Here is a 10,930-nt window from a genome sequence, read left to right on the forward strand (position 1 = left end):
ACCTCCTCAGCCCACGATCCCTTGGCTTTCTCTAGCCTTCTCTTCAAGCCTCTTAGCAATACCCGATTGGCGGACTCTACTTGGCCATTTGTCTGAGGGTGCTCGACGGATGCAAATACTTGTTGAATTCCCACCCCTTCGCACAGCTTCTTCAACAGGTGACTTGCAAACTGAGTCCCGTTGTCCGACACAAGGCGCTTAGGCACACCAAACCGGCACACGATGTTCTTCTACACGAAGCTCTCGATCTTGTGTGCGGTGATCTGGGCCACTGGTTCTACTTCGATCCACTTGGTGAAATATTCAATTGCCACCACCAAGTACTTCATCTGCCTGATCGCCAATGGAAAAGGTCCCAGAATGTCGATCCCCCATGTATGAAACGGCCAAGGGCTGTAAATCGACTTCAACTCCTCGGGAGGTACTTTATGCCAATCGGCGTGCTGCTGACATTGCTTGCAACACTGTGCATACTTCTTGCAGTCCTCCCTCATTGTTGGCCAGTAGTAACCTGCACGGAAGGTTCTTGCGGCCAGAGCTCGTCCCCCGACGTGACTTCCACATATCCCTTCATGAAGCTCGGCCATGATTCTTGTACATTTTTCTCCGTGCACACATTCCAGGAGTGGGTGTGTGAACCCAAACCTATACAACTCGCCATCAATCATTATGAACTTGCTGGAGTTCTTCTTTATCTTCCTAGCCTCCGTCGGATCCAACAGGAGAAGGCCATCTGCCAGGCATCGCTGGTACTGTGTTATCCACGTGTCTGGCTCATGCGTAGCGCAGACCTGCGTCATGTTCACCCTCTCCCCCCGACATGCTCTTATTCTCGGCGATCTCAAGGTCTCCTGAGTCAAAGACCTGTGACTCCTTGCCGCTTTCTCCGTCGACTTGCTTATTTGAAGAACCAGGTGATCTGCCACAAATGCTCTAGGCGTCTTCAGAGTTTCTTGGATCACCGTCCTCTGCCTACCCCCCTTGCCTGAACTGGCGAGCTTAGCTAGCAAGTCAGCTCGGGCATTCTGCTCCCTGGGCACATGCACCACTTCAAAGGAGACAAAGGAACTCTTCAGCTCCCGCACATACTCCAGGTAAGCCGCCATTTGTGGATCTTTGGCCTGGAACTCGCCTGTTACTTGTCCTGTGACCAACAGTGAGTCACTCTTAGTCATTAGCACCCTAGCTCCCATCTCCTTGGCCAGCAAGATTCCGGCGATCAGCGCCTTATACTTTGCTTGATTGTTGCTGGCTTTGAAGGCAAACCTCAAGGACTGCTCAATCAGCACGCCGTTGGGCCCTTCCAAGATAACTCCAGCACCGCTACCCTGCTGGTTCGACGACCCGTCCACCGAGAGCACCCAACGGAAATCATCCCCCTCAACTCGCGCTGCTTCTGACGAGAGCTCGACCACGAAATCAGCGAAGATCTGCCCCTTGACCGGACCTCGGGGCTCATACTTGATATCGAACTCCGACAGTTCCACCGCCCACTTCACCATCCTCCCAGCTACATCGGGCTTCTTCAGAACCTTCTGGATGGGCAAGTCGGTCATCACCAGTATTGTAAAACTGTGAAAGTAGTGGCGCAACCTCCTTGCCGAAAATACCACAGCCAGCGCGGCTTTCTCCAAGGCCTGATACCTCACCTCCGGGCCCTACAACACTTTGCTGACGAAATAAATAGGCTTTTGAGCCTGGTCCGGGTCTTGGGCGAGCACTGCACTCACCGCCCTCTCAGTCACAACAAAATACTACCTGAGAAGGGTTCCTACCAACGGTTTGCACAAAACCGGCGAGCTCGCCAGGTACTCTTTAAGCTTGACGAAGGCCTCTTCACACTCCTTTGTCCAGGCAAACTTGTTGTTCCGCCTTAAACACTGGAAGTACGGATGGCCCTTCTCTCCTCTAGCTGATACGAAACGAGACAGGGCGGCCATCCGACCTGTAAGTTGCTGCACTTCCTTCACGGTAGTCGGGCTCCTCATCGCCAAGATGGCAGCACACTTATCAGGATTGGCTTCTATTCCTCTTTCAGTCAAGAGAAATCCCAAGAACTTCCCCGCCTCCACGCCAAAAATGCACTTCTCGGAGTTCAGCTTCAACCTGAACTTGGCGATTGTGGTGAACAACTCCTCCAAGTCCGCGACGTGCTTGCTCTTCTCCAGCGAGGTCACGACCATGTCATCTACGTACGCTTGCACATTCCTCCCCAGCATAGGTGCAAGTACCCAATCCATCAACCTCTGGTATGTGGCCCCGCGTTCTTCAGCCCAAAGGGCATCACCTTGTAACAGTAGCACGATCTCTCGGTCATGAAGGCGGTCTTCTCTTCATCCATGGGATGCATCTTTATCTGGTTGTACCCCGAGAAGGCGTCCAGGAAACTCAGCAACTTACACCCTGCAGCAATGTCGACCAGGGCGTCTATGCTTGGCAAAGGATACGAATCCTTTGGGCAAGCCTTGTTCAGATCAGTGAAATCGACGCACATTCGCCATTTCCCATTGCTTTTCTTCACCAGCACGACATTGGCTAGCCACTCAGGGTACTAGACTTCCCTGATATGGCCTGCAGCGAGGAGCTTCTGGGTTTCATCCCTGATCGCCTGCCTTCTCTCCTCGTTGAACTTCCTTCTTCTCTGTCGCACTGGTCTGACCTGGTTGTCCATTGCTAGATGGTGGCACAAGAAGTCGGGGTCAATTCCCGGCATGTCTGAAGCAGACCATGCGAAAGCATCCAGATGCTGCTCTATCACCTTGGCAATCTGGTCTTGGAGCTCAGCCTCTAAGGATCTTCCCAACTTGAAGACCTTTCCCCCGATCTCCCTTTCGAGCCATTCCTCGACGGGTTTGGGTCTAGCTTCCCTGGCGATCACCGCCCTGGCGATTCCCAGCTCCCTCGCTTCCTCTAGGCGGTTCCTCGCCTCTTCTTCCCGCTCGACGTTCTCTCCCTCAGCCTCAGCATCCATCATGGCGACGTCGCCTCCAGCGGCCACCTCCATCGCTGCACCAACAGCTCGCCACTCTGCTGGCTAGGGCTTCACACCGGGAGGCGGCGTCGTTGTGATGTAACTCACTGACCTCTTGTTTTTCAGGCTATTCTCATAGCACTTCTTCGCTTCCTTCTGGTCAGATTTGATGGTGATCACCACCCCTTCCATTTATGGCAACTTCACCTTCATGTGCCGGGTTGAAGGCACAGCTCCTATTCTGTTGAGTGTTGGTCTTCCCAACAGAATGTTATATGCTGAGGGAGCATTCACTACGAGGTACTTGATTTTCTCCGTTCTCGAGCCCGCCTCATCCGTGAATGTAGTTCTTAACTCTATATACCCCCTGACCTCCACCTGATCGCCAGCGAAACCATACAAACACCCTCCATAGGGCCTCAGCTGGTCAAGGGGCAACTGCAACTGTGTGAAAGTCGGCCAGAACATCACATCTGCCGAGCTTCCTTGGTCCACCAGAACCCTGTGGACCTTCCTTCCCGCCGTAACAAGCGAGATGACTATTGGATCGTTGTCATGAGGCACAACGTCCCTGAGATCTTCCCTTGTGAACGTGATGTCCACATCTGGCGAGTGGTCCTCGAACATGTCCACTGTCATCACAGACCTCGCATATTTCTTCCTCTGCGACGCGGTGCATCCACCACTCGAGAAACCTCCTGCGATGGTGTGGATCTCTCCGTGAGTGAGCATCTCGTGCTGCTGAGCCTCACCACCCGCCGGCTGGGAGCTCGACGCGCCCCCCGTCCTTCTGTCCAACAGGTAGTCATTTAGGAACCCGCTCTTGACCAGGTCGTCGAGCTGGTATCCTAATGCCAAACATGAGTCCACGGTGTGGCCAAAGCCCTGGTGGAATTCGCACCAGGCGTTTGGCTTTGGTCCCAACACCTTGTCGCCCACATTCTCGGGCGCCTTGAGCCTGGCTGCTATATTGGGGATGGCGATCAGGTCCGCCAGCCCCATGACAAACTTATGCTTCGGTGGGCGATTGTACTCCCTGGGGCGCCCTGGGCCCCTGCCCTTGTTTTTCCTTGGATCATAAGGATGGCGGGTCCTTTGATCCCTCTTGGCCGCCGCTGTCTCCAACACCCTCTGTGGCTGGATCCTGGTCTGGGCGCGTGGCCTAGCCGGAGCCACGCTCCCTCTCATCGGCGATGTGGGCCACCGCAAGTCGCCTAACCTCAGCAAATGTGGCGGGGTGAGCCCTGATCAGCGCCTCGCAGAAAGGTCCCAGCAGCACGCCCTTTTTGAAGGCGTAGACCAACATCTCTTCGTCCTTGGCCGGCGAGCGGACCATTTGCGCTCCAAAGCGATTCAAGTAGTCCCTGAGGGACTCTCCCTGGTACTGCCTTATGTCGAACAGATCATAAGACACCCTAGGCGGCGCCTTGTTCACTATGTACTGCTCGACGAAAAGCTTCGAAAACTGTTGGAAATTGGTTATGTGACCGGTAGGCAGGCTCACGAACCATTCCAGCGTCGTTCCCTGGAGCGTACTCACAAACATCTTGCAATACACAGCATCCGAGCCTCCTAACAGCATAATCTGCGTATGGAACGTGGTGAGATGTGCCTCAGGATCCTCCACGCCGGTGAAAACAGCCTTCACGGGTACCACACTCGCAGGGATAGGCGTGTCTGTAATCGCCTGAGCAAAAGGCATGAGGAAAACGCGAGGCGGCGTCGACGGCGCGACCTCTTCAGCGACTGGGTGCCCTCGCTGCTCCTGAAGAGCTTGGCGCAATTCCTCAGTCACTCTGCTGAGCTCTTCATTCCTGGCCTGAGAGGCGACCAGGTCCTCATGCATCTTTGCCTACTCTATGCGCGAGGCTTCCACATTCGCCTGCAGCGCACGCATGATCTCCACCATTTGCGCCATAGTCATGGCGCCTTCAGCAGCAACTGGCGCAACTGGACTTGAACGGTTGCTTCTCATCTTTCTCATGAAAACTTAACAGATCACAATGAGCGACGAACAAAACCTCCTTCAGCAACGATCGGTCCAGCAATCAATCGGTCAGAACGTCGCAAACTCCAAAGAACTTCAAGAACACAATCTCAATCAGCAGAAACCTTCGCAGAAACTTACAGCTTCACCACAAGCCACCGCTTCTTCCACGAAAATTCGAACGAACGGCGAAGCTTAGATCTCACCGATTAAAACTCACGTAAGCAGCGAAAAATCTCTTCTCACCGAACAAGAACCTCAGACGAACGGTGGAGAACGCGAATTTACCGAACAAAGCTTGAATGAACGGCGGAAAATGGTTGCACCAGCACACAACCACACAGAAACCGCAGAAACTCCAAGAACTCATGCTGTGGATGGGAACAAGTTTTACACGGCCCCACGGTGGGCGCCTGATGATCCTGCCTGTTGACCAAGACGCAAGAGCCTTGTCTCGTCGAACCTGGATCGACTTTGCGCTGTGTTAACTTCCGTCCTTCACTCTGATTCACCTCAAGAACCTGCAAAAAGACAGAACGGCACCGCTGCGGCCGATCACGCTCCGACGCCCAAGTCAGCGACTGAACCACCAAATACTAAGAGAAAAACTTAAGAACTCTCAGGAACCGTGCAAAATTCTCTCTCAGCGTACTCAAGTTCTCACAAGCGTAAAGAGGTAATCTAAACGCGCGTACCTCAGAAGTTCGTTAGAATCTCTTATATACCTGTGCACTTTCTCTCTCCTGACAGTTACACATCTGGACACGTGGCTCGTATCCAGCTGTACACGTGTCACCATCTGGAGCATCCTTGACTTGGGCGCCACTTCTTACTCTTCAGGCTTTTTGGCTAAGTTACTTACGCAAGAAACAACTCAGCGCATAACTGCCTTGGAGCGTGATCTCTTCTGCGTGGCGAGTACGGGTGCCTTCATACACACATTCCCTGTGGTCTCGCCGGCCGCCTTCATGATCTACTTCAGTTGCTTCAGCGTGCATGCTCGGGTAAGCTGTTCCCCGACCTTAACCTCTGGCTAGCTAGGGAATGACTACCCGACGGCTTCATCCTTTGCTTCGAAAGCCTGGAACAAGCTTCACTGATCCTTCGGCGATGTCCTCCTTTCGGCGATCTCTGATCATTTGGTCGCCTGGGTTCGCATCCGGCGACTTCATCATAAACCTGGTGACCGTCGGTTTAGGTATGCTAGAGATTGGAGCACGCCAACTTAAGGACTGGCGACTACACGAGCCCCCCGACCTCCTTCCCTTTTGCCAGCCATGAGCCCCGATCAACACGCCTACATAATAGCTCGCTGCCACGTCATCACCTCCGACTACCTGGGCGGTACAATATGTAAAACCTATTTTCAGTCATGATTTTGATACATTGGCATTCTTTAATAAATGAAAAATGATGAGAATTTTTTGTTAATGTAACTAAAATAATGTTTTAGTTTAAGAATATCAGTTTTTCAGTAAAAACTGAAAAGTATGTTAGCTAATATTTTTTATCGATGTAATTAGTCGTTTGTTCTTATAATTAAAAAAATTATCTATAATTTTTATATTTAAAAACATCCATGTTCCGTCTTTATACTATACTATATATAATACATCTAAATAATATCTACAAAAACTAAAATGATATTAAAAGAATATATTTTTAGATTTAAAAACTAAAAAATTAAAACTGAAAATTTTAAATGAGTAATTAAATCTTATTAATTTATTTTAACCATTATTTTTTATGTTAATAAGAGCCATTATTTCTTAATTATTGTTAAAAATGTAATAAAATGGATTGAAAATGTGAAGATATCATATTAATTAGAGATTAAAATATTTTATAATTTTGGCTTTGGTGTGTAGCTAGCTAATAGGAGCATAGGGACAATATTTGATGATTACCTGACATATTCTTTGTAAGGAGTTCTTGACTTCATGCCAAGTTGCATCATGCTTGAGGGCCCCTGTGCACATATATATAAGAGGAGAAAAGAACAATTGCTCTATCATAACAAAGCTGAAGGAGAACCATCTTGCTAACATTGGGAATTTTGGATTCAGTTATGTGGCTTTTTTGGATATCTTTCATAGAATGCTATGTCATTATCAATTGTCTACTCAAGTAGTAATTTGAAACATAGCTAATAGCCTATTAATGCCATCTACTATTGAGGAAGAAGAAAACACACAATTTTGATTGTTGAAAATTGTTCCTTTCTTTGCTTGGATCATTGAAAGTTTTGACATAAAACAAATGGTCTTCCTAATGTATTGAGGAAAATAAGATTCGATCGAGGTTATAGTAGATCTGTGAGAAATATTTTTTAAATTTGTGAATGATAGGAAGGTAGTGTAAAAAAATTTAATTTTTTTTAAAAGTATGAAATGTAAATTTACAAATTTATCGATGTTTAAAATATTTGAATAATAATAAAAAATAATTAATATATTTTTTTATAATTAATAATAAAAATAATAAAAAACAATTAATATTTTATTAATAATAATAATAATAATAATATATAAATAACTATATTTATTTTTATTAATAATATTATTAGATATTTGATACAAATAAAATTAAAGACAATTTTTAATTTTTAATGATGTTATGTAAATTTTTACAAAATATATATTTAATATAATATATATTTAACCGTATTTTTTTGCCTGGTTTTCTGAATTTTAATAATATTTTTTTTTTTTTGTACTTTCTATATCTTTATTGGCTCTCCTGTAAAGGAAGTTTTGAGTTACAAGAAAATACAAAAGAAATGATTCTTGAAAAATTGTTGCTTTCATCATTGTAAGTTTCTCTATGTAGAGGTTAACTTGTTAGCAACTTGGCAGCTTTAGTGGGGAGAAATTTGTCGTAAATAGACAGCTTATTTCTAGAAACCAAACCAAGAATTAACATTTTTTTTTTCACAACCAAATTGCATATTTACTCCTTAGAAATTGATCCTGTACTGAAGAACTCCCCATTTATTTTGACATATGTCCTGCTTCTCTCTTCTGTTTTGCCAAAGTGTTTATCTATATGGGAAATATAATATGCATAACAATAACTTGTTTATTCAGTTATTGCTTTCTTGAACAACTTGCTTGCTCTGTACAATATACATCTACTAGTACATTTTAACAAAACCTAATCAACTGCATAAATCAAAAAAGGAATTATCTCTCACACCCAAACTCCACTTGCATACTTTCTCTAACATAGCATAATATGAAAACAGCATAACCAAACAAAAAAAATGCAGTAAAACAATGAAGAGAGAGAGAAGAGATCTAGCCCATAATGGGCTTCAAAAAGAAAACATGAGTTATTTTTTTTTTTTCATTTATTTTCTCGAAATTTGTATGTATACACAAGTGACCAAGTAATAGGCCTACTTGTGTAAGCTTCTTCTTTTAATTACCACACAAGGTGATGTCCCTCTTGGATGGTCTGAAAGTCAAAGCATAGAAGCTGTATATGCAGAGGTTGGCTTTTCTTGCTTTGATTGCTATCACATTAGAAGTGGTTTTGTAGCCAGGAACATTGCAAGCAGAGGATGAACTACCTACTAAGCTTGCTTGGCATGAGGACACAACTGCAGAATCTTCTGCACATTTCACACCATCCACTGAAGGGATTTCCAGCTTGTACATCCCATACTTGTTGGTAGTTCTGTTCACTGAAAGTGAAATCTGTTCAACAGTTTTCTCTGAGAGTGCTTTGAACATGCAGTCTACTTTTACCTCAGCACCTGCATGGACATAATTATGAAGAAAAAAAAGTGTAAGATGCACCCCCATTTAAACTCTTTGTTTTAGGGAGAGTAATTGTTTTTTTCAAGACAAAAGGAAAGCAATTTTTTCTTTCTTTAGTGCCAAAAAACATATTTTTGGGTTCTTACATGTTCCATCTTTAGAGAGAATCCATCATGGAGACCCTAAACACTGAATATAAACAGCAATTTTAAGGAAGATTCAAGTCATAAATTTACCACATTGCAAGAACTCGTACACAGTGCCAATAAACATATGCAGCTCAATGTTTCTACCCAAGTTACATTCCAACTTACTACACCACGAAGCATTCTACTAGAGGTTTATTGAGATTTATCACCTGGCAAGAAGTAGCTGTGTCTGGAAAAGCTGTTATTGGAGCAGAAATCACAATAAACAAAGCCCATCACACTGATTTGTGAGATTGGGAACCTGGTTTTCCCTGGAAGCTTGGGTTTTGCAGGCTCAACTTCCAAAAACTGAGTAAACAAGGGCAAAAGGAGCAAGAGGGTTATGGGATTCATAGCCAAGTTTGGAAAAAAAATGGAGGGAAGCGTCCAAATGGCGTCTTTATGATGAGCAGCAGCTAGAACTTTGCTTCTCTTTCAGAGCATTAGCATTTAGCTGGTAGTAGAAGATGATGAATTTTAGGGGTGTGGATAAAGAGGAGCAGTGGTTAGTGGAGAAACCAACTCCAAGCAAAAAGTTGAAAATAATTTTATCTTTTTTTCACAACAAACAAAGACATGTGAATGTTGTTTGGCAAGACATGGGACTAATGAGTAGGAGAGAGAAGTGGTAAGTAGATTCTTTTGTTGGGGAAGAACAAGATAGCTTCTATTGGGGAAGTTGAGAAATGGGGTTGCGTTTAAATAGAGATACCAATTGGGAAAACGCCACGGTTCTTTAGTAGTAAGGATACGAAGGGTTATAATTTGTCACGGTTCTCTTTACTTTCTTATAAATAAAATGGTAGCAGAGTGGTTTAGATTCTCTCACATGATATTTCTGTTCAAAAGTTAATCTATTAGGAAAGAAGAGGAGAACCAATAAGCGTATTAAAACATTCCATTTTTAGTCGCATTAAACACAGAGAGGAGCAAGTTCTAGTGTGTTCAGTGCATTTAAATCGCTCACTCATTTATTGAGTTCATTAATATCAATATCAATACCTTGTGTTGTGAGCATGTGACTATGGCTGACATGACATAAAAGGGTAAGGCATTGAAGAAAAATCATGAAACATTGCGGAGGGGTTAGGAGCATTCATGTCGTTCATGTGCATTTCAGAACAGAGAAAGGATCCATTCAAAAGAAGACATCAATAGGTGCAATTGCTACTACTGGTCCCATGATAAAATTAAATCGTTACACAGTAGAAACCTTGAGTCTTGCAACATTGTAAACAAAACACTGCTTCCCTCTTTTCCATAATAGTTTCATCTTTTTTGCCTAGTTAAATATTAAAAATTAAATGCTGTTGGTTGAGTTGAAAATGACTTAACCTAAAATATGACTAATTTGCCTACATAAGTCCATAGTAAAATAATAATATCTGTAAGTGTATATTTGCTCCGAATAATTGCTCAATTTTTTGTTTAGTGGGAGATAAAAGTTAATTTCAAACAAAATATTTTCCATTCGACAATTTATGGGATGAGCTGAGTTAGGCTGTACAATTAACACTTCCATTTAAGGCTGGTTAGAATTTTATTGAGACATTCTCACTAGTGGTGAAACCTATAATTTAGAGTTTATTGATATTAACAATGCATTCTTGTATAGGTTGCAACCTCTCTTGCTTTTTCAATTTTAAAAATAAAAATCCTTTATAATCTTAAATAGGCCTTTTCAACTCCTATATGACATGTAATCATGTTATTATTGTTAGAATATATGACTTTAAACTAGAGGGGGTGAATTGTTTAAAGAGAGTTTTCAAATACTTTTCATCCTTGAATGAAATTACTTCAAGAAAACCTTGATTAAGAAATCAGTTTTTCAAAACATAAAGCAAAAGACGCAACACTAGTAAAAACAATCGGTTGTTTTACCGAAACAATCGGTTGTTTATACCAGTTAACAAATATCAAAACTGAATTTAAAGAGTTAGGGATAAAGAGAATGCACACAGATGTTTATACTGGTTCACTCCAAATCTAGAGCTAATCCAGTCTTCTCAGAAACCCTATG

The 10,930-nt window shown here is 43.9% G+C and overlaps 1 protein-coding gene across 1 annotated transcript; it reads right to left on the reverse strand.

The window, feature by feature from the left end:
* Positions 1–8,018: 8,018 nt before the first annotated feature.
* LOC137813655 (Pollen Ole e 1 allergen and extensin family protein) lies at positions 8,019–9,592 on the reverse strand. Its single transcript, XM_068616021.2, has 2 exons — positions 9,078–9,592; positions 8,019–8,715 (listed from the first exon to the last, which is right to left on the reverse strand). The coding sequence occupies exons 1-2, from the start codon at positions 9,259–9,261 to the stop codon at positions 8,378–8,380; spliced, it is 522 nt and encodes a 173-aa protein (XP_068472122.1). The 5' UTR covers positions 9,262–9,592; the 3' UTR covers positions 8,019–8,377.
* Between the last annotated feature and the right edge of the window lie 1,338 nt (positions 9,593–10,930).

This window comes from Phaseolus vulgaris, chromosome 1 (genome assembly GCF_051622355.1).
Source record: "Phaseolus vulgaris cultivar YP4 chromosome 1, ASM5162235v1, whole genome shotgun sequence".
NCBI lineage: Eukaryota > Viridiplantae > Streptophyta > Magnoliopsida > Fabales > Fabaceae > Phaseolus > Phaseolus vulgaris.

Bases quoted from the DNA above. Each gene is read 5' to 3' on its own strand.
- LOC137813655 (XM_068616021.2), bottom strand. From the start codon at position 9,261: ATGAATCCCATAACCCTCTTGCTCCTTTTGCCCTTGTTTACTCAGTTT. The intron at 8,716-9,077 runs GTGATAAATCTC...ATGTCCATGCAG, and splicing joins ACACAGCTACTTCTTGCCAG to GTGCTGAGGTAAAAGTAGAC.